Below are 24,946 nucleotides of genomic sequence, written 5' to 3'. Positions count from 1 at the left end.
TATTGTTGCTCCTTCCCACATGTCTCAGCGGTTTCGAAAACACATTTTCTTCATTTCATCTGCGTTGTTTTAAAAATGAAAATCTTTGATGTTTTTCCCCTTATCCTGTAACGACAACAATTATATGACCTACAAGTGACCGAATTCCTCATTCTTTAATTTTCAAGAGAATGCAAATCAAGAGAATTGCAGACAATGTTCGTGCATTATTTTTTTAATTGACAAATTGGAACAAAGAACCTGACGAAAATAAAATTGATCGTTTAACCAAGTTTTTTCACAAGTTGGACAATAACAAGTGTAAATGCATACAAACGCACGTGCAATAAAACAAAAGTATATATCTATCTATATATCTCTCTATATGAAAACCTTTTTGAAAGCGGATGTATATGTATATATATATATATATATATATATATATATATATATATATATATATATATATATAAACACTTTGTCGACTCTAGTACCAGTTTGCGCTTCTCTCTATAATCAGTTTTTATAATTATTTTTATTTTTATTTTTTTTATTCTTGAACGTATTCTGGTCCTAGAGGTCTTTCTTGAAGTTTTTCTTCGCGTAAGAAGTATCCTTATAGAAGTGGCGAGCAAGAAAAAACTTCTGGTTACCCCGGGCTTGAATCTAACTATCATGCAGACCACAACTGTCAAGCGCAGCAAATTGACCAATGACACGTTAGCCGCACGTGTTTACCAGCCATTATTAGCGGAGCTCTCGCGCGCGAAGCGCGCAGCGGAGCACCATGGGTAACAAAATGTGGTAAACTACCCATCCGAGAAAATTTGGTAATCACGTGACCGTACACCGACCGCCCGCCCGACCGTCCGTCCGCACCACAGGCATACCAACGCAAAATTTCGGGTAGTCTGTGGTGAGGGTTTTTTGGCGCGAAAACGAATGGCAACCCGCGTTTTGTGAAGCATAAACAACTTAGAAGTTCATGAAAGTCAACTCAGAACAAAAAGAAATTTTTCGTGTCGGTTGACATTTTTTATACATCCGTATTTTCTACATTATTTATTTATTATGCCCTCAAGTTTGGAGTATAGAGATAAAGAGAGGCAGAGAAAACGAGAAAGTAGGCGGCAAGCAAGCCAAGCTCAACGAGAGAGAGAGCGACAGAGAGCTAGAGAAAGGAGACGAAACGGCTCTGACGAGCAACGGGAGAGGGAGCAAGAAAGAAACAGAGAAAGGAGGCGCAATTTTACTGACGAGCAACGGGAGAGAGAACAGGAAAGGGACAGAGAAACGAGGAAACATTTTACTGAGGAGCAACGCGAGAGAGAGCAAGAGAGAAACAGAGAAAGGAGGCAAAATTTTACTGACGAACAACGGGGAAAAGCGCAAGAAAGAGAAAGGGAAAGGCGACAAAATTTCACTGAAGAGCAACTGGAGAATGAACGAGAGAGAGCAAGAGAAAATAGACGCCTAATAAGCGACGAGCGGCGAAGAAGGGAGCGAGAGACAGCAAGGGAAAACAGGCGTCGTATAAACGAAAACGAACGAGAAGGAGGAGAAGGTGAGCGAATTTTTTCCGAGGTTAGCTTTCTGTTATATGAATCGGGGATTTTACGAAAACAGAGGTAGCTTTTGTTTTGTTTGTTAATCAATAACCTCTTTGTAATTGCATCAGTTTTTTTGGACCAATCACCACACGTCATTTGTTGTCACGCAGTCTAGAGTTGATACCTTTTATCATCGATTATATTGAAGTTGACCTGTGTCCTCCAAGGACAGTCGCGTCCAAGATAAAATTATAGAGTAACCTTATAATTCGTGCTCCTCGGTGTATTTTCGTTGTTTCTGGCGCGGAAAATAAGGTAATCTTAAATTGTAAAATGAAATTTTATCGAAAATTATAACCATTGCCATGTGTCCGATGCATCGCTGAATGAATGATAACTCCTTATGTAAATTTTAGGCGACTCTGGCCTCTGTGACAAGTTAAAATGATTCAGTGTAAGAGGATTGTAAATTATACGGTCTGTGAAAGCGTTGTTATGTTTTCTGAAAAGAGAGCAGAGAGCACCTTGAATTTGAAGATTTTCAATGTCTGTTGAAAGAGCGTTTTGGTGCAGATTGTTCGAGCTTACCTCTATTTGTTTTATTCAAGGTAAACAGAATTTGAAGGATCTATTCTCCCTCTTGTAATTGAAATAACTTTTATTATTTTACTATAAATCTAGGCTTTTCCATTTTGTAGATACCTATCTTCGAGTGTTTAAGAATATATATGGAGATCTATGTAAATAAGGAGGGCAGCCAGGGTTAGAAATTATTTTTGAATGTTGAAAGGCCAAACAAATTTAAGCTCGGTCATGTCTAGTTACTAACCGGTCAAAATAAATTATTACGTGCCAAACAAATTTTAGCTCGGTCATGTCTAGTTACTGACCGGTCAAAATAAATTATTACCTACCAAACAAATTTTAGCTCGGACCGGTCAAAAGACAGTAAAAACTCGTGGGTAAGAACCTGGATTTTCCCATTGCATTAACAGGTACGTTCTTACAAAAATAGTTATTGGCAAAAAATTTGTCTATTTCTCTAAAATGAAAAGTTTTTTATTTTCTGAAGGGAAAAAAACATTGCAGCTTATGTCTCCCAAAGAGGTTCACCTGAATATTTTCCAGGTGTATAGAATTTTTTTTATAGATTTGAGAAAATAAAGATGTGTGTCAAATATTGGGCTAAACAGGTTCTTGTATAGAGCGGTCCTAATTATAACTGGCAAGTTTAGCCTAACAGGTTCCTAAAAACCAGGTTCTTAGTCACAGCTAGGTTTTTACTGTATTGAAGACATTGTACTTTGCAGTAATAGCCAAATTAAGACAAAAAATTATGTGATCATAAATGCTTAAAAACTCCTTGTGTTGAGAGATGGGGAAATATTATAAACCAGTTTTGAGTGTGGTTATCAAGGTATTCATTCATTGGAGGGTACAGTGTAGTAAATAATATTTCCAGGAATATTGTCAAGCTCAGCTCGTTTATTTTTAAAAACAATTCCCCATAAGAGTTAAACCAGAAATCACAACTTTTGGCTCAGTATTGTTCTGACATGTTTTCTTTGAACAATAGGTGTATGTAAGGGTGAGGGAAAATTCTTGCCCAACTAAAGATTTTATCTTATCTTCTTAGCCATGGAAGAACATGAAAGTCAGGTCCTCCAGGTTGAATGTAGCATGGGATGCTCTCTGCTAGGTGAACAAGAGCAAAGTCACTCAGCAGGTACTGATAAAGTTCATGGTAGATGGTATTTATTATACAATTGCATAATTGAGTAAAATCACGCATTCTGATTGGTTAACGAAGAGAGGTATTCAGTGTGGAATTGCGAGTTGAAAACGAGGCTAAGGGATGTTTTTTCGCATCTACGTAACAACTATCGTCAAATTGTAACACAACAACTGCAAAAAAGGTTTTCTACAATGTCATTTTAAAATGTTTTCAAAATCATTGTCACCTTTTGTATATCCTTTCTTAACATACTGTAATGTCGTCTGGTCCTCCACCTACTGTTCCAACCTAAACTGTATTTACCTTTTGCAAAAGCGTCTAGTGCGGCTCATAACAAAAGCTCACTATCTAGCAAATACCGCCCCTTTGTTTAGCCAGCTTAAAGTCCTTGACATATTTAGTATTAATTCATTTTCTGTCACTACTTTTATGTATTCTTATCACCATAATCTTTTGCCTAGTAGCTTTCGTGACTTGTTCTTAAGTAGTAATCAAGTCCATCAATACCAAAATTCGACTGGCCTCTCAGTATAGACCTCATTTTTGTAGATCAAGTATAAAGCAATTCAGCATCCTTTACCGAGGACCTAAAATCTGGAATTCGTTGCCTGTTTCACTAATTAGCTCTCCTTCTATATTTGTTGTTAAAAAAAATTTAAAGAATTATCTCACTGATAGCCGATCTGTCGCTTAATTTTCTGATCTTGCTCACTCTGCACTCAGCCGTGAATTTAGTTCTCTAGGTAGTTGAAGGAAGCCTATTAATATAAGCTTCAAGCTTCATCAGACTTCCTTGTCACATTAATTTTATAATTTAATTAACACCTTTTGTTTATGTTGTATAAGGTTTTGTGAGTGACTAAATAAATAAATAGTTAAAAACAAACAAAAGCATTTTTTAAAGTGATCCGGAGGTTCTTCCTTGTTTTGAACTAAAACTACAAATTCTTGGAGAGGTATAAAAAACCCCTTTCGCTAGCGACAATGAGAAAACAAGAAAATCCTGTGAACACAGCCCAGAAAATGGCAAGCCAAATTCAAACAAACAAAACGGAGAAGCGACAATGGAGGAAGTGCCAGGGTCAATTGTCACATATACAGAAGAAGAAATAAATACGTTCAAAGATCACATTGTCCCTGAAAACACGAAAAAGAGTACACCACTTGCATTCATCCTGAATCGTGGTACTTAGAAAAGTACAAAACAGAGCTGAACTTGAACAGCATTTTAAAAACATTTCAAGGTACTTACCTTATATCAATCGCAACGTTAAACTTTCAGTGCTTTGCCTTGGACACTTCATTTCTTTCAGTTTTGCTACCGAAGAGGTAAAAGGTGTAAATTATTTTCCTTCACGAGCAAATGACCAATTTGGAAAAGGATGTTATAGATAACCGGCTTGTAAATTCAGTGAAATACCTCTATTTATCCTTACAATTAGTGTGAAGCTTGTTCATGTGTAAAAAAGTTTGAAAACAAATGTAAAAACAAGCACAATGTACAAAAAAAGTTGGCAAAGGTTCAAACATGTATGACTGACCTTGCTTCCTATTCGCTAACGCAATGACAGGTTTGACATTTGACTTTGAAATGGCTTTCTGGGGCGCGCGGTCAGGATAAAAACAAACAATATTATTGGTGTTTTCTTTTTTTTTCTGATTTTTATTTGATTATGCGATTCAAGGAAAATCCATTACCTGACTCGTGAATTCCACGTTAAATTGCACTTGAAAACCGATATCGGTTTTCGTGTGCAATTTAACGTTGAATTCCCTCGTCAGGTAATGAATTTTCCTATAAAACTTAATAATATACATGGAAAAATTTCTTGAATCAGATTGGCTTAGAGCAGTGCAGTTTTTAGTAAACACAGTACAAAAACAAGGAAACATAATGCAAAAATAAGGAAATAAAGTGCAAATTTCTCAGAGAATGAAAACCTGTGATTGGCTAATAAACAATCAGTGTTCTCCAGAAGTGCGGGCAACTGGCAGTTTCACTGGAAACTCTTTTCCAAAGTGCCAGCTACTCTTATGAGTCAAAACATAAAAAAAACTGTAACTTTTATCTTGAATTTTTCGTAAGTTCCATTTTTTTCCGTGAAGGATAAAACGGCATCCGAAGTAAATTGTGTTAATTCATTTCTTAGAATACTAGAACATGCAATTTCATCGGGAAAAGAACAAACAAACAAAAAAGCCACAAGAGCTTGTTTGAAAGTTTATCGAAAAACACATGAAAATACATGGAACTAAAGTGCCTTGAACAGCTACAAAGAAGACAGGTGTTGTTTATTCATGGTTGCGAAGCCACTCGCTGAGGCACTTGCCGATAGATAGCTGCAGCCTGTTTATCCGACATGAAGAATATAAATCACAAGCAACCAGAATACAGGCTATGCAGCCATTCACTTCAGCAATCGAGGCATCAGTAAAGCTTCTTTTCTTGTTCAGCAAAACCAGCTTGTGGCTTCAAACAACGTCATAACAAGTGACCAAGGTAATAGTTTTTCTCTGTTGTTCTTACTTTTGTAACTGCTCCAAAAATCCAAATTCACAGTAATTTTGATGGCTGTTAAGAATTATTTTTCTTCACATTATCTGCCAGGTTTTTTTAGCTGTCCCGCTGTGTAAAATCCTAGAATCTCGATGAGTTTTTAAAATTGTTCATCTTTACAATGTTTTGATTTTTCATTCATCCAGTCCAGGCGAGTCGGTTCACACGTTGACAGTTCTGATAGACATGTGACATGTGAATAGCGGAACTCCCTTGTCTTTTCTGGTTTGTTCTAACAAGATTCAAAGGGATTTTGTGGGCGTTTTTAATAAAATAATTATTCCACTTGCGCTTGTTGGATGAGATGATTGTTGCCAACTCGGCGTTATGCATCTTGTTGGCTATTTACCATCTCATATCCAACGTGCCCTCGTGGAATAATTGTTAATTATAAAATAACTAAGATAGTACGTGCATTCTGATTGGTTAAAAACCAATAGTTTATTGTGCCCTTTAAAATCATAGAAAACTGAAACATGCTTTAAAGTTATTTTATAAAAGTAAAAGACCACATTTTCTAAAGGTTTGCTGGTGTGATAACCCACTTGGGATGTTGGAAGAAGACTGGAAAAGCTGGTAAACCACGAGCTTAACTTCTCAGATCTCTGGGCCTCATGCCCCCAAACCCCCCCTTAGATACGGTACTCTCGCTTTACCAGCACTTGGTGTCAGGCAACAGTTACTTTACATTGGGAGCTGGTTACTCTAAAACTTCTGGAGAACACTGAACAATAGAAATATATAAGAACCAATCAGCCTCAGGTGTCACAATCTGCTTGCTTATCTTCTTAGCCATGGAAGAACATGAAAGTCAGGTCCTCCAGGTTGAATGTAGCATGGAATGGTCTCTGCTTGGTGAACAAGAGCAAAGTCAATCAGCAGGTACTGATATAGTTCATGGTAGATGGTATTTATTATAAAACTTAATAATATACATGGAAAAATTTCTTGAATGAGATTGGCTTAGAGCAGTGCAGTTTTTAGTAAACACAGTAAAAAAACAAGGAAACATAATGCAAAAATAAGGAAATAAAGTGCAAATTTCTCAGAGAATGAAAACCTGTGAACAATCAGTGTTCTCCAGAAGCGCAGGCGACTGGTGGTTTCGCTGGCTACTCTTATGACTCAAAACAGTAAAAAAAACTGTCTGTACCTTTTATCTTGAATTTTTCCGAAGGTCCTAAAAGAAACAAAAACAATAACTTGTCGTACAAAAAGCTCTTTGGTGTATGACAATTTGCCTTTTGCTAATGGTATTATCGATATATTATTTACTGAATGACTTTTGATGAGACATTGCCAGATAATATTTTTAATTATAAAATAACTAAGATAGTAGTTCATTCTGATTGGTTAAAAACCAATAGTTTATTGAGCTGGTAATCTCATAGTAAACTGAAACATGCTTTAAAGTTATTTTATAAAAGTAAAAGACCACATTTTCTATGGATTTACCAGCATGATAACTCACTTGGTTCTTGGGAGAACTCTGGAAAAGCTTGTAAATCACGAGCAAAACTTCTCAGATCTCTGGGCTTAATGCCCCCAAACCCCTCCCTTAGACACAGTACTCTCACTTTATCAGTGCTTGGTGTCAGGCACCAGTTTCTTTGCTTTGGGAGCTGGCTACTCTAAAACTTCTGGATAACACTGAACAATAGAATTATATAAGAACCAATCAGCCTCAGGTGTCACAATCTGCTTGCCCAACTTATTAAGATTATATCTTATCTTCTTAGCCATAGAAGAACATGAAAGTGAAGTCCTCCAACTTGAATGTAGCATGGAAAGCTCTCTGCCAGGTGAACAAGAGCAAAGTCATTCAGCAGGTACTGATATACCGGTAGTTGTTTATGGTAGATGGTATTTTATTATGAAAGTTAATAATATACATGAAAAAATTTCTCTGTGAATTTGATTGGCTTAGAGCAGTTTACTTTTTAGTAAACACAATGCAAAAACAAGGAAACATAATGCAAAAAGAAAGAAATATAATGCAAATTTATCAGAGAATGAAAAACTGTGATTGGGCTAATAAACAATAAAAATTTATCAGAACTAATTAAGTGCCACAATTTGCTGGTGGGAAGCATGTATATTTTTAAAACTTCCCCCTTTTTGGTGTAATTAATTATGCTCTGTTGTCTTACCTAAGTAATCTTTCCTTTTTCTTGTAACACTTTTTTTTCTCAATATTTTATTTTATGAATTTACCTGATTATTTTTATTTATTTATTCATTGTGGGTTGTTTTTTTTCATTTTTGTAACCAAGATTTTGAAACTAATAAAGGTGTGGGTGGGCGTGTGTGTGTAACAAATAAGAATGTTAAAACTTTCATATATATATTTTTTACATGGACTCAAAAGAGCAGCTATATAATCAGTGATTTTGTTACCTCTGCATTCTATCTATGTTCCTGACGCATAAAAATCGCCAAAGACATAAAATAATTCATGGATATATCGATCTGAACGTGTGTATTTGTAGAAATATCCTGTACGTGTAATTTCTGTGGCAGTTATGGTTGTTGTTTAGTGATGCATATTTGTTTTAGCCTTTGTTGACGTCTGCTTTAAAATAGAAGAACTATATTTTAATTTCAGTATACTATAATACAGAGTTTTGGAGTGTGTCTTCAGATTAACTGTCTGCGGCTGGTAAATAAAGGCCCAAACATTTGCCATTTTGGACTCATTTTTTTTAACTGGGACTCATTGGTTCTGGACTGGGACTCATGATTTCTCACAAGATGAGTCCCAGAATTCATCATATTTATTTGTAACAAAAACACTGTATAATTCATTGATTAGACCTTTTGTCGTGTAATTCAAGTGTTGTTGTTGTGGTAAACATGACAAGTCATCATGTCTGTACTTAATTCTCCATGACTGGATTGTAGGATTTTTGTTCTGTTTGTATTTGATCGTACATTATTATTATGGGAAAACTTACCTTAGGGTTGTATTACTTTGACTAGAACAAAGTTAAAATACATTGAATTCTCATAGAAATAATTATTTTTTGGATTATAATAATGAGTTCATTGGTTGGGTCACTCCCATTATATTTGATGACTGATTTATGAAATATCAGCACTTAGAAAATGTTTGTCAAGGTTGTTGTATTATCCGAAGTTTCAAAAGTAGAAATATTGTGTATTTTCTATTTGAAATCAGGTTTTGAGAACAATTCCACAGATACAGCTTTATAATAGTAATCCTTGTACAGTTATACAAGCATGCAGTACTAGGGTGTGAAGAAAAGGAGGTCAGTTTTGTGCTTGTCCTTCGGGAAGGCTGTAGCTTGCATCTGTTAGCCCAACAATCACAACTCTATTATCCCTCAGGCAAGATAAAAAATAGAATCCACTAGCCCCATAGCTTATATGAATTGTGTAGTTGGTTAATACAAATAATTCATTTACTAGGAGAAGAGTTGGAACGACACACTCCTGCAGTAGAAAATGGCCCAATTGAGGGAGCAAGCAACGTGCAGGAAACACAGAAACCTCTTCCAGAAGTAAATAGTAGTAGCCACTTAGAAGATGACCGCCTAATTGCTAGAGCAAGGGCAGTTGGTGTGGACTATGAGTTTGCAAAGCCTGGTGAAGTGGAAACGGAGGATGACAGAAGAAAAAGACAGCGGCGAAACCAAAGAAGAATATCAGAACAAGAGAAAAGGTTGCGTGAAGTTGTTGGAGATCTACCACCTCCTCCACCAGCAGGGTCAAGTCAGCAAGAAGATAATGCCTACAGAGCTATTCGTGCATTTGAGGTGGAGCAGATGACTTATGCATTCTTTTTCTGTGAGGTCTGCAAGGAAAGGCATCTGGAGTGCAAGGGCACGAGAAACCTGTGTACTCGCTGCAGAAGAGATAAGAAGGTGCCAAAAGTTTGGTCAGGTGAGAATAACATGGATCCAATGGCTGCTCCTGAGATTTTGTCTAACATGTCAGATGCTGAACAGATGCTGATAGCCAGGCTAGCACCCACTGTGCATGTGCACCTGCTGAAGCATGGAGGTATCGCCTCAAAGGGACATTGCATTGCTTTCCCACAGGCTGTGCAAGAACCGGCCACTATTCTTCCACGCCTACCAGCAGAGGTGGATATCATACGCGTGAGAAGACAAGGAAAAGATTATACCCATAAGGACTTCAGGGTTAGAAGACACCATGTTGAAGGAGTCCTTCGTTGGCTCAAGGACAACAATCCTGCTTATGGTGATGTTGTTATTGATGGCACTCGCATAGAGAATTTACCAGAAGATGGTGAGTTGCCCAATTTGAGGACTGTTGAGTTCTCTGAGACAGAACGCATAAACGACCAAGGCCCTGCACCACAACAATTGGATGTTGGGGAAACAGACAGTACTGATGACTCAACAGTCTCTGGAATTATTCTTCCTGAGCCGGGAGTGAATGTGCAAGCACAAGTAGAAGCAGCCATAAATGAAGTTGTTTCTGAAGCTAGGGAAGGCGAAGCTGGAGAAACACAACGAAATGTGCAACGACCAGTGATCCCGTGGCCGACCACGAGCACAACACCAGCATCGGAGTTTACCACTCCCTATTTCTTTACCATGGCATTTCCTTGGTTGTTTCCCTATGGAAAGGGTGATTTCCACATAAACCGTCCTTTGACGTGTCCCACACTGCATGACTGGGCAGAGCACCTACTGTGGTACCAAGACGGAAGGTTTGCGAGGCATAAAGTCTGGAAGTTTGTCGTCCACAATATGATCATGAGGAAGCGTGCCCTGGAACAGAGTCGGTTCTTTGTTGACCAGCAACTTGGTGACCCACAAATAACTTTTGCAGACCTGCAAGAGCGACTTGCGAGAGGCGACACTTTCACCGACAAGTTGTCGTATTTTGGTGCAAATCTACGTGGTACAGCTCAGTATTGGCACCAGAGACGTAGAGAGCTTCGTGCATTGGTTGAGTTCATGGTCAATGAGAAGCATGGGTTACCTTCATTTTTCATGACTGGAAGCTGTGCCGAGTTTTACTTCCCTCCTCTTAGAAGACTACTTGAAGAGTACATCTTGCAGACCAAAGGAAAAGAAGTCAACCTTGCTGAAGATAGTAATGCCCGCTTCAAGGCAGTACAAGAAAATACTCATGTAGTGGTGAGTTACTTTGACCTACGCACCCAAGCATACCATGAGAAGGTACTGAAGCCAGTATTCGGTGTCTCTGATTATTGGTACCGCTATGAGTTTGCCAAGTCCCGCGGTCAAATTCATTGGCACCAACTCAGCTGGAGGGAAGACAGGCAACCGCATAAGCTATTGCATGAAGCTCGTGAAGATGGTTGCGAAGAGGAAGAGTATGCAGCTAGACTTAGTCAGTGGGCGGATCAAACCTTTGCCATGACAGCATTACATCCAGTTGGCAATGACGAAGAACGGCAGCCGAGAAAAGACCTCTGGCCACCACCTGAGGGAACGGCTCAGCCCATATCAGATGATAGGGATCCGTTAGTTAAGATGCTAATGCAAATAGCTGCAACACAAGATGCAATACTGGAGGATCATTTGCTTTTAGTAAACCGGGTTGGACTCCACAGTTGCTCTGATTACTGCTTGAGAACTCCTCGCCATCCGGAGCAAGGATTGCAGCCGAGAGAACGTGTATGTCGGGTGGAGTTTGGAAGCGAGTTCTGCCCAGGGAAAAAAATTCATTGTAGTCCGGAAATTGAGGAAGATCATAATGGAGCACCCCGCCTAGAGATGCCACGTGACCATCCACGTGTGGTTCAGCATTCTCGTTATCAGCTACAATCATGGAGAGCAAATGGGGATGTAAGCTTGATTCTTTCCAATTCTCCTCCAGATAATCCGAGTACAGATGATATCATTGCCATAATTGACTATGTGTGTGGATATGCTTGCAAAGATAGCGAACCCACTGGTGCAACTTCTGATCTCTTTAAGGACATGGTGAATGCTGTTGATGCAGGTGATGCAGACCAAGTGACAGGCAAGTCAATGTGTGCTAAGATGCTGATAAAGACGGTAGGAAGACGAGATATCAGTGGACCGGAGGCATCCTTTGAACTGAGTGGGCTAGCACTTTGGCGATGTAGCCGTCCATTTACCTACTTGTCAATGTCAGGGTCAAGGAGACTTGAACGTGATGGTGAAACTGCAACTCGCAGCACCCCACTGGATAAGTACCTTGCACGACCGCAAGATGATCACTGTTCTTGGCACCACTTTGCATCGAAGAACGGTAATGTCCCTGTTGTAAGTGGTGGTTCTACGCATGTAACATGGCCATTGAATGAAGACTACTGTAGGACCATGCTCCTGTTACACTGGCCAAGTTGGTTTGACATCCAAGAAGTGAAGGAGGATGCTGAATCTTGGATTGATCGCTTTAAGGACTTTTTTGCAAGTGACCACTGTCCAACATTTGTGAAGGCCCAAGTTGCTAAGGCACGGCGTTTTGCAGACCACCCACAAGAACCAGTGTTTGAGGAAGATGATGCTGTTGAAGCAGAAGAACAGCCAGACTGGGTGGATGTATATGCAGGGCAGAACCAAATATATGAGGGTGTAGAGAAGGACCTTGATTATGATGATGGTGGGGAGGACTATGACTGGAGCAGCACTCGGATAATTCTTCCTGAAGGAAAAGACCCAACAAAATGGCTTCAAGAAAACATTAAAGCAGATGAGGAACGGGAGACAGAAAGTAGAGACCTTGATTTACCTCAGGTGTGTCCGTTGTCTCTAAATGAGAATCAGAAAGCCATAGTGGGGCTTGTGTTGCACACCCTGTTCAACTTTGTTGAAAACACTGAATATTACCATCCACTGCGGCTTGTTGTCTCTGGAACTGCTGGTACAGGAAAGTCTTATGTCATAAAGTGTCTCCAGAGGTTAGTGCGGCAAGTTTTTGAAGCCAATGATGCAATACAGGTGATAACTCCAACAGGGAATGCTGCCTGTCTCGTTCAAGGCAGTACAGCTCATAGCTTTCTTGGAGTACGAACAGGTGGAAGGTCTTGCAATGAGTTGACTGTACCTACAGGTCCCTTACTAGAGAAAACTCAAAAAAAGTGCGAAAATCTGAAAGTTCTGGTTGGTGATGAACGATCAATGTTTGGACGCACAACAATGGGCTGGATGGAACAGCATGCACGTTATGCAGTCAACAAAGGAGCCAATGCAGATGAGTTATGGGGAGGGATTCCTGTTGCAGTGTTTATGGGAGATGATGTTCAGCTTCCTCCTGTGTGTGACACCCCCGTGTATATCTCAGATTGCCGTAGTGCACCATCTAACCATGGTCGCTTGGTTTGGACAATGTTTGATAGTGCTGTTGAGCTTACTCAGATTATACGGCAGAATGAATCTGAGCAACAGCTGAGAGATGTGCTGATGTCACTAAGGAATTATACGACAACACCCCAGCAAATCCACTGGCTACAACAGTTTCAATGGCACAATCTCCGCATGTCGCATGGCCCGGAACTCCTTGCTAGGATGGATGAGCAAGGTCTGTACGTATTTCCCACGCACCGTCTTGAATGGCAGGGTAATAAAACAAAGCTGCTTGAGTGTAACAGACAGCCAAACCACCCAGTAGCAAAGATCAAGGCAGTTCACAATGGCAGACATGCAGTGGATGCTGACAGTAATAAGGCAGGGGGATTGTTACCTCTACTGTATCTTTGCCGTGACAGCAAAGTAATGCTGGTAGTTAACTTAAAGGCTGATTGGGGTTTGTACAATGGGGCAGTAGGCACAGTCGTAGACATTGTGTATAAAGATGGCCGCAGACCTACTGATGATCCTGCTCCAGTACCTGATGTGGTTCTGGTGAGGTTTCCAGGATATAGGGGGCCACCGTACATTAATGAAGATCCGACAGTTGTGCCAATTGTACCAGTAAGTCGTTCCACTGAGTGCACATGCCGATGCAAGCGTCTGCAGGTTCCATTGCGACTGGCATGGGGAACAACAATTCACAAATGCCAAGGGATGACTGTGGGTGCCAGAGAAGCATTCAGGTATGTAGTGGTTCACCCCGGGGACAATGGCTTTGAAGCCAGAAACCCAGGAGCTCTATTTGTGGCATTGTCAAGAGCAAAATCAGCTGGTGGGGAAGGAAGAGATCCTGATTTTGCTTTTCATGAAAATGTACTGATAAACAATGACAGATTCAGACCTGTGGACACTCCAACTACAAGAGCTAGAGCAGTGGAGATTGTTAGCACCAGCATATAGGGAGGAAACCTTTCTCAGACTCGTAGAGTGGGCTCAATCACAAAGTCATCATTGAGACAATGCTGAATTGTTGGATCATAAGTGTCTGATCTATGTGTTTTTCAAATACTCCATCTGGCTAACTCATAATTACCCTGACAATAGCCAATGATGTGGTGATGTTTCATTTCAAATGAAGGGTTGACGCCTGTTTTGCTGTAATCGGTCTAGGTGACTGAGGACCTTAGTGGTCATGCATAACAAGTGAAACATAATTATATCTTGTGGTCATGGACAACTAATAGCTTTGTTACTCTGTTTTCAGCCTGTGTGACAGAAAAGATGAAGTAGTTATTTGGTGTGGCCTTCTCTATTTAAAGAGCTAACTTAAACTGTATGGAGTACGTGTTTGTCAGGCTGTACCATGGTAACTGTATTTAGAAACAGCCCAGTTGAAGAACAGCCAAGGAGTTTTAAAAGGTACTGCTGTCATCTTTTTTTCTTAGCCCGGCGACACGAGTGAAGGTGGTCCCTTCATGATACCCCCGCCTTTTTGAGCGGCTAATACGGGGCGAGATCTTGTAAAGATCTTCAAAAATGCCTCGGGGGACCGGGAACCCTCTTGTTTGTCCAGCACCCTGTCTTCTTTAAGAGTAGGATGACAAGACAAATAAATATAGTAAGTAAGATAGGGGGACATTTGAGAACAACTAAACTAACAGGGTTCTCCTGAAATTTTGAAGTAGAAGGAGAACGAAGGGGAGTAGCCGTCAGAGAAAATTCTTAGCCGAGAACGAAAAATGAAAAACGTCATTTTCAAAAACCGCCCTGCAAATTTGTAATGCATTTCGTTGACGAATTTCTAGCAACAAAGCCGGCCAAGAAATGTTCAGGGTTTTTTGTTCGGGTTGTTTCATTCAGTCGTTGCTTTGTTCGTTCGTTTTTTTCGATCGATGGATCGATCGTTCATCTGTTTCTTATAAATTTGCAGAATGTAGTCTTTATTTTTTTAAAAAAATGCGGGTGCATCAAGCCACGCTTTTCAGTCGCGTTTTCTGCGACGTTTTCAAACTTAACACCTTGCAAAATTGAAAATGTTCTACAGTCCCACAAAGATCAGATCTTACCGAACGGGTTGATCAAAGAAATGAAAGCACATGAACAAAAGGAACATTTTTTGTATGTTTATTGAATCTAAAATATTCCGTGTCGGTCGGGCTGATCGCGTTGGCGACGTGTTGAAAGTACAAAATTTAATTATGCGTACTTTCGATTCGGATATAAATAGAAATAAAATTTACAAAGGAAAATCAACCTACCTTGTTCTGTGCCTTCTTTGGGCCTTTTATTCCACGCGTTGAAGAGTGTCTGTTGTTTTGCCAGTCGCTTCATTTCGGTTCTCATTTGTTGCAATTACGTTTCTGTTCTCATGAAAAAATTTTTCCGTGCTGCTGTCACGGGTCGGTGCACACGTGAAAAATGCCGCGATTACAAGCGGCAAGACGTTGTATCAAACTTCACCTATTTTCAATTTTCATGCCAAAACTTTGATTTTAATTACAGTTTTATTTCAACTTGGAAACGGTAATGCATTTGTTTTTATCACCGCGCTTGAAGTGAAAAGTTTACACAGTGAATTTTTCCATCTTCCAAAATAAATATTTTTTTATTTGGATCTGAGTAGCCGGCGCGCCAAGGACGACTAGACGGCGATTTTCGCCGGTCGCCGGGGCTTACGGAGATCTCTGACTAAATGAACTGCAATAGTATAAAAACCTGCAAGAACCTGCACTTTCCCAAATTAGTGAATATGGGAATCAGCTAAAATAAAAGCTTTTAGGTTGTTTTTACGTTGTAGCTAATGCCAAAATTTTATTTACTTGAATCCAGTCTATTCCTTTTTCTCTCCAACAACAATGATATATTAAGAAACATTGTTATTATAGCTGGAAATTTCTTTACAACCATGTGCACACTCATTGGTTATTTCAATGTCACCTGACATCTAACAATGAAACTTTTTGGTGCCAATATTCTCTAAGCAGGCAACATCGCAAAAATCATTCACATCAGAGGGTAACAGTGCACTATTACCCGTGAATGACCAACAACTGACATTCCAGGGAGGTTAAGTTTGTTTTCCAAGAATCTAAACATTTCCCAGCACCATTCTCATTAGTTACTTCGAGGTCACATGACATCTAACTGTTTCCCACCACAATCTCTGAGGAATTGCCAGGCTAATTGACCAGCTGCTGTGGAAATTGGAGAATGACTATATGAATGGTTAGGTACGTTAGGTACAGTGCCAAAGTTGCATTGATAACTGTGGTGATCTTCCTTGAATTTATTTCTTCATTCTGCATTTCCAGTATATGAAATTAATGTATTTATTATACCATATATAACTTTGTTGTGTGAATTCACCTTGGATAAGTTAATCTTTTCTTGTGCTGTTTTAAAGTTATAGAGTTTTAGTTTTTGTTTCAACTTTTAAGACCTTTTTCTTTTCTGCTCTTTAAACCGTATCTAACTACGTTGTACTTTTTTCGTAGTTTTCTTTGACTCCTCTTCTTCCTTTGTTGCGAGTGGGTTGCGGCTACACGTAGGCTAGACTACATCCCGATACCGACTGGGGGGTATCAGTATTTGCAACGAGGTTATATCGTATTGTGTACCAGTGTGAATAAAACGATCTTCATCATCATCATTATTATCGTTATTATTATTGTAATGAAATCGGGAGCTCCGCTTTTAGGCTTGGCTAAATCTATATATTATTATTATTATTATTATTATTATTATTATTATTATTATTATTATTATTATTATTATTATTATTATTAATTTTTTTTATTATTTTTTTTATTTTTTTAATTTTTTTTTTTTCAGGCAAGGTAAACTCGGGGAAATTGTTTGACTGTATTACTAATCTATTCCCACATGGGTGGTGAAAAGGGGGTGCAATCACCACTTCATACACTTGGTCGGGTTCAAAGACCTGATGTGTGCAATTTGACGATTATAACATTGCGGAATCTTTTAATGATTCTTCTCTCGAACAAAGTAATTACATACCTTAACAACAGTCTTTCGATTCTCTAAAATTCTCCCTGAAAACGTCGCGCTTGCGCTAAAAAGTGTCAAAAAGTACCGGTCTTGATAAGATTCCTATACTAAGCTCTTCAAAAACGCACCAAGTGTAATTGCACCATCTTTAGCCTCTTTCCTCTGGGATTTTTGTTGATGAAAGGAAAAATTTAGGAAATTTCAATCTTGCCAATAATTAGTAAAATTTTCGAGAAAGACGTTTTTAACCACGTATATCGTTATCTTAAGGACAATTCTATTTTCTCTAAATTTCAGTCAGGATTTCGCCCTCTTCACTCGACTCTCTCGGCTGTAATGCAAATGTGCGATAACTGGTTTGAAATTATGGACAACAGAAAATTGACAGGGTAATTTTCCTTTTTCGTTTTACTCAATTGATCATTCGATTTTACTAGAAATAGATGAGTTTAATGAAATCTCTGATAGGGAACTGAATAGATGAGATTTAAGTCCTATCTTACCGTTCGACAACAACGGTGGTTCGTAAATGGAAGTTTATCTTCTCATAGAAACTTACTCTGTGGAGTTTCTCAAGGGTCTATTCTTGGCCCTCTGCTATTTCTCATGTATATAAATGCTAATTGAATTCCTTAGAATGTTCTCTCTAAATACCTCTTATTAGCCGAGTTTTCGGTCCGTACTGTAAATTACAGACCGAGTTTTTTTCCATCGATTTATGGCGTTAAGAAACAAAGTTTTTATTGGCTCACGAAAACAATAGCACACAACAAAGGGTTTCCGAGAAAGTGAACACAAATTTGCCATGTTGAAAAAGTTTATTTGGTCAAAACTAAGAGCGGTGTAAGTTTTAGCTCTTTAATGTAACGCTGGAGTATTTGGAAACCGGGCATTGTGTCTTTCTCGAAGTCGTTTCCATCTTTCCTCCGTTGGTCCTTGTAAAAAAAAATTAAAAAAAAAAAAAAAAACACCGCAAAAGGCAAACAAGCTTTTCAAGGTAAGTTTGTTGTCATTGTCGAAGGATTGGCTCGTAATTTTTTGGGGGAAAACCTCTCGAATTTCTGCCAGTTCATTCCCGTCTTTAAGCGTGATCTGCGTTAAAATTTTCAAACACGGACCATATTTTCTTCCTTGGAAAGGTTACGATTCAGTTTCTTCATCAGCTTCGTTCTCATTCAAACCAAGCTGGGTTAAAATCTGGAAAGGCAAAGTCAACATCCCCGTCCTCAGAGTTTACAGACATATTTTTAAGTCTATTCGGTCAAAACTGAGCACTGTAAGTATTCACTCGCCAGTGTGACGCTGGAGTCTTTTGAAAACTGGACATTGTGTCTGGCTCGAAGTCGCATCTATCTTTCTTTCGTTGGTCCTTGTAAAAACACTGCGAATGGCAGAGAAGCTGCTGATCGGGTGCAGGCATGTTTGTTATCATATTTGTCAAAGGAATTACTCATCTCGAACCTCTGCCAGACGATTTTCGTCTTCTTAACTGTGTCAGTACGATAAAATTTTCAAAAACTGACTAGAACCCTCTTCCATAAGATTACGAGTAAGTTTCTTCATCGCCTTCGTTCACGAATAAACACAATTTAAAATGTTGAAGGACAAAGTCAAAATCTAAGTCGTCAAGGTTGATAGACGTTTTGTAACTTAATTTTAGCCCTTTTTTTCCCAGGTAAAGAGATTTAGAGCTCCGAAATGAGCTTTTTCTTTGAAATTTTGGTCCGTATAGCAAGTTACGGACCGCAAATTGACCAATTGAATGGCGAAAACAGACTCAGTCGTATAATAATGCGAGTTATAAAATTCGAGAGATATTTACTGCGCTTTTCACAAACATGCGAATTCTGAAGTTCAAAAGCCAACTGACGACTGCGTTTTTCGCTGCCTTCAATCATCTTAACGGACTTCTTACGAAACAAAACTTTACTTTAACGGGTTCAAAAGGTCAAGGTTTGTGATTTGTTATTGGTGGATTTCGATCCGTTTTGTGTGTTTCTGTGTTTCCAGGTTCGTTGCTTGTGATCGTAATTATGATTGACGGCAGCGAAAAACGCAATTGTGAAGGCGGCTTTCGAACTTTAGAGTTCGCATGTTCGTAAAAAGCGCAGTAAGATATTTGCTATTTAGTGGTCATCTTAAATTCATGACTTTATTGTTGTTGTTTTCTGTTCTTCTTGTTCTTCTTGTTCTTGTTCTTGTTCTTGTTCTTCTTGTTCTTGTTCTTGTTGTTGTTGTTGTTGTTGTTGTTCTTCTTCTTCTTCTTCTTCTTCTTCTTCTTCTTCTTCTTTTTTTCTTTATTATTAGTCATTTACTAATCCAGGATTACATCATTATAATAGCGCTAAATTAAGTGTAATATAATGATTAAAATAAGTAAAAATATGAATAAACCCTTTTCGTCAAATTATTTTGGAAACCATGTCACCAAAACTCGGTTTTTAATTGGTAGCGTTATTTTTGACTTGCTCGTCATGACGACTTTCAAATGGGCCAGATTAAAAGCTGCCGAGTTTGGTGGTCACAGCTCCAACTGTTTTGAAGTTATTCAAATTTTAAGTGAGGGGATATTCACAAAATCACAATCCTTCGATTTAAGACTGCAAGCAAGGCTTTCTTTTGATGCTCGGTGAGACTTTTTAACCTCTTGAAAACTTCTTTCCACCGCTTGAAACAACTACTCGAGTACCGAAGTCAAACTTTTCTCTAATTCTTTCGAGAACAGAATCCATGCACTTCACCGACAATCAAAAAAAAAAATCTTGGACACTTAATGTAAAAATTTACAGTACGTGAAATAGCCTACAGGTGCAATGCGTTTTGCAAATAATTGCCTTAACCGGTGTATAATAGAGAAGCAAATTTTACCTCAGGACTGCGGCGAGAGATATCCTCACCCTCCGCTTGGTAAGTAACAATTATACGAGCCAATTAAATTTATTTGCATATTTGCAAAATTATTAACCAATCGGCGCCCTAGGGATTCTGATCCTCTCGTCTGTATTGCTCTCTTCTGTATGATAGCGAGAATCAAGTCCAAGGTTACCAGAGGTTTTCTCTATCTCTTCCTCATCGCTTCGCGCGGCTCGTTCTCTTCCGCAGAACATTTTTTTTCCAAGAGAAGCTGTTAGACCAGGGTAGCGCTAAATATATACTTTAGACATTTTCATATAAAGTAACTTTACTCTAGTACGTATCTATTTAGTACCTATCGCGAGAAGATCGAATTTTGTCCACATGACGATCTTTGCACGTTCTTTTCATCTGAATGAACTAATATTAATCCGCTCCGTTTGGTTCTTCCGCACGAAAAGTTTGACGTCGGACCTACTCGTGAATGCTTCAGACGATGACATCTTGTTACCGATCATCTTTTCGAAAATCTATCCTGAAAGGCTTCTGTAATATCCACTTACCAATTTCAAACCAAGCTGATCTCCCCAAACAATGTCACCGTAGTTCAAATGAGGTAAAATTCTTTTCCACCAAAACCTCGATCAGTTAAACCAAAAAAAGGGCCGAAACCGATAATATTGGTTAAACGTAAACGTCGTTCGTGGAACCGGGTCAATGTTTGCTAATAACACAAGCAGGCTTCTGGCAGTTGACAATAGACCAATTTTAATAAATCAAAAAATTAACTTTTAGTTCCAACGCTGAAGGAGATGCATTATTCATCTTCTGACGTCACGATTATTTATGTCTTCCCACCCGAGCCTGAAAACGAAGTAATGATAAGGGGAAACTGGTCTATGCAATTCCTTCCTAAGCTTAGAAAACATGGGCTAATGCCTGGCATAAATATACCTAACGGCTGGCAAAGAACTGCTTGATCTTGATGTCCTGTTGGTTTCAACTTCCAGTTAGTATGCGTCATCAAAAGTTGCATCCGGGGAATTTTATAAATATGTTGGAGCGAATAATGGTGGGGAAGCAAGTGACTGCTGAGTCTGGTTTAACTATTACCAAGTAATTGTTCAAAACAAAATTTCCGAGATAATTTCCTAGTTTATTTTGCAGAACACGCAGACGACTAAACTGCCGCTTATAGAGCGCGTTCCTTCTAGTAAAGGATAGGTTTATCTCGCCTTGTAACCCAATTAAGTCAGTTGTGCAAAACGCAAAACCTATTTGAGAGAAAGGCTAGGGTGATTAAAAAAACTGTTCGTACCTCTGGAAGATATAGCTACATTGTAAACCACTGATTTTCTCTTGTTCAATGTGCAAAATTATAGTATTCGCACTAATAAGAGCATCTAATAGTGTATGGTGAGATCAGTCACTCCTATTTTGAGCTCATGGTGGTTGACCTGGTAAGTTACGGCAGCGTTTGTTCTATTTGTCAAATGGGGCTCGGGGATGAATCACGTTGCTAAAACCAGCGGACACGGTAAAATTCGAAAATCGAAGAGAATGTGACAAGGAACTTGTTGGTTAAAGAAGCTTAAATTTGTTTAATCATATCCGGTAATGTCTTAGAAAAATATTCTCCTACAAAAAAGAAAACGAGTATAATTATATAGAAGTTCATATTCTCACTACATAAACGTTTATACTAAGCTCGTTGCAAACTAAAAGTTGCTCTTGGTCTCAGCTTTTTATGGCAATTTTAGTATTAATGTTTTTGTTTTTTGTTTTTTTTGTAAGAGCGACAAACCTCATCGCCGCCTTCTTCTTCTTCTTCTTCTTTTTTTTTTTTTTTTTTTTTTTTCAAATTTCTGAAAGAGTGCAGAAAATTCACGTCTTAATATTTCTGAGCACCGACAACAGCTGGTGTAATAAGGCTCCCTTAAATTTAAGTCATAAAAGCAGTCTTTGTTTCCTGTCAACGTAAGCAAAAAATATCTAATAGGTAATAAGTTCTCAAGTTTTGAAAGTTCGCGTGCACTTGTGATTGCATCTATTTTCAGAAATCCACCGGAAAGAACTGTTTGGAAGTAGTGCTTTAAATATTTAAGCAATATTTTAAATTTTAAAGTGAAACGAGAAGCCTGACCAGTCAGCGACATGTGGCTTTGTTCACGAAAGTACTACTACTGCACTAAAATAGATTTATGTTGCCCACAAAATTAGATGGACATGGACTAAGCCCAATTCAATTTTTTTAATTCGGTTTCCTATGTTATCGCTGAAATGTTAAACTGATGAATGCGTCCATGCGTCCATTTTGATTCAAGAGGTGTTGTTGTAAGAGCGTATGTGAAAACCGATTATTTCATTAATGTCGTAGGTGGCCGTCACAATCCCGAAAATACAGCTTCCGCACGATTAGCTAGGAAAACCAATTATGTTTGTTTTCTTTTTGTTTTGTTTTTTTTAGCCGGATCCAATTCTCCTTTGTATTACAAACTACGGTATATATATACGTTTTCGTCGAAACAAATGAAGACATTATAGCCCGGCCCGAGGAATCATTTAAGAAATGTTTTCTTTTGCAGTAGATTGGAAAGTTGATGTTTTGAAGTTTACACGTTGGGTTTTAAAAGGGGTATTATTACCACGGTTTGTCGCTTGCTTTGTCTAATTATAGCTTCTAATTTATTACCGTGGCAAAATTAGCTCGTTTAGCAAGGCATTATGCTAGAGAGCTGAAGGACGTGACTTTAATTCCTGCGCAGGGACCCGGGTATCGACGACGACGACGGCTTCGAAAAATCCCTCTTTCAGCTCATTAGCTCTTTCCGGGGTGAGTGATAGGTGGGCTTTATGGGAATGAAAGGAGGAAGGATGGTATTATTTTATCCGGAAACTAAGAAAAAGTCCACGCAAAAGGAGTGACGTTTCTCAAGGTGATGGAAATCTACTTGAAAAATTGTTAAATTTAAAATATGCAAATATATTATGACAAAAGCTCAAAAATAACGAGAAGTCAAAAGTGACCTTTACTCAATATGATTTCAGCAACTGCTTTTGTCAGTGTTAATATTTACCCTCCAACTTTGTAACACATTACTATACTGTTTCATTTTGCCATTAACTGCTCCCACTAGATTTCCGAACATTGGATGAACTACTAACTACATAGAAAGGAAATAGATCGTTTGAATTGCTTTATTGACCTCATACGGGTACAACTAACTTCAGCACGACAAGATAACTAGCATTGCACTTTATCTTGTTCAGATATGCAATGTATTTGAGAGGATACAGAAAAACTAATATTTTCATTTCGTCTATGGTGGTCAGTAACTTCTTTTCGTTTTGTTCTGTTTTGTTTGTTGTTAGACTAGGAAGATTCTGAACGCCATATTCCTTAATATGATTACAACATTCTTTGGTTGGGAATGAAAAGAACATTAGCAGAAAACGTGACCAGGAATTAAGAGCTCATCCTTTTATAAATCAAGTCTGCAGTTTTTATCGAAAAGCCATATTATTCTGTGTTAGTTAATCTTGTTACTTCGATATTAAGATTAAAAGATTTTTTGAAAATCAGTTGTTCACCACCGAATGCTTTGCGAAAACCGAAATTCCTGGAAGCAGCTAAACAGCACTTTAACGATAAGCTTTTAAGAACAATTTTTTGGCCTATTATATAGTTCTGTGGAAATGAGCTAAAAAAAAAATAAAATAATAATAATAATAATAATAATAATAATAATAATAATAATAATAATAATAATAGTAATAATAACGACAACAATAATGATGATGATGATGATGATGATGATGATGATAATGATCGTTTCCCAAATTTCTGTTCCCTCTGGATTTTTGAGCTTTAAATCTCACGTTGAGCGTTGAGCAACCTGTTTAGAGAACGATCTTTTTGGACAGAGATGATGGGCCAAATACTTTATAGTGCATTTACTTTTCTTAGAGTGTACTTCTTGAATATAAGGTCATTAATGTGATCGATATCCTTGAAACTCTGAAAAGAAGAAGAAAGGTCCAAGACATTCTCTCTTGACAAAACCTCCCCTATTCTAAAGGGAACTTTCAGAAAACCGACAAATCCGTCAATGCCGCCTAATTTAGAGAAAAAGGATTTTTGCCAAGCAGCATACCTTTACAAAGAGAATACATGGATATGATACATATACGATACTTTCAATCAAGAAAGGAAGTGTTAAGTCATTTATATTCTAAACATCCCTGAAATTTGTAAAATCCGCCGAACGTTAGAAAAAGATGCTAGCCACAACTTAAAACTGGAAGTTTAAAGCGACTAAGAAAATTGTGGTTGCGGTGGATATCACGGATTGTGCGGAAATTGTTGCCAGATCAGTTCAAGGCCAGCAAGAGTAATTGTGTGAGGGTGGATTACACGGATTTGACGGAAACTTGTGTCATTTCATACTCCTTTTTTAAAATATTAACTATTGAAGAGAAGAATATGAAAAGATATCATGTATTAGATACTTACAGTTAAAAAGAGAAGTATTTTAAAATCATGTCCATTCTTAATCGATATCTGTGAAATCCGTCGAATCCGCCGTATTTTAGAAAAAGATATCAACCGGTCAGCTGCAACTTTAAACTGGAAGTTCAAAGCAGATAAAAAAGATTGCAAGAAATTTTTGGTTAGGGTGGATTTCCTGGATTTTACGGAACCTTGTGTCATTTAATACTCATTTTTTCAAACATTAACTATTGAACAGAAGAATATGTTAATATATCATGTATTAGATACTTACAGTTTAAAAAGGATGTATTTTAACATCATGTCTATTCTTAATCGATATCCGCGAGATACGTCGAATCCGCCGTATTTTAGAAAAAAGATATTGACTAGTCAACTGCCACTTAGAACTGGAAGTTCAAAGATCAGCCAAAAAATCTGTGCTAAGAGTGGATTTCACGGATTTTGCGTATAAATGTTCTACAACAACTTGAC

At 38.2% G+C, this 24,946-nt stretch overlaps 1 protein-coding gene across 1 annotated transcript; it reads left to right on the top strand.

The window, feature by feature from the left end:
* The first annotated feature begins 1,280 nt into the window (after window positions 1–1,280).
* LOC140943222 (uncharacterized) lies at window positions 1,281–14,061 on the top strand. The gene is made up of 4 exons (XM_073392291.1): window positions 1,281–1,543; window positions 6,614–6,703; window positions 7,561–7,650; window positions 9,251–14,061. Exons 2-4 carry the CDS (start codon window positions 6,616–6,618, stop codon window positions 14,059–14,061), a joined length of 4,989 nt encoding a protein of 1,662 aa, XP_073248392.1. The 5' UTR covers window positions 1,281–1,543; window positions 6,614–6,615.
* Window positions 14,062–24,946: the final 10,885 nt, after the last annotated feature.

This window comes from Porites lutea, chromosome 7, assembly GCF_958299795.1.
Source record: "Porites lutea chromosome 7, jaPorLute2.1, whole genome shotgun sequence".
Taxonomy (NCBI): Eukaryota; Metazoa; Cnidaria; class Anthozoa; order Scleractinia; family Poritidae; genus Porites; species Porites lutea.
The sequence above is the reverse complement of the archived record's forward strand: the minus strand, read 5'-3'. Positions and strand labels throughout refer to the sequence as shown.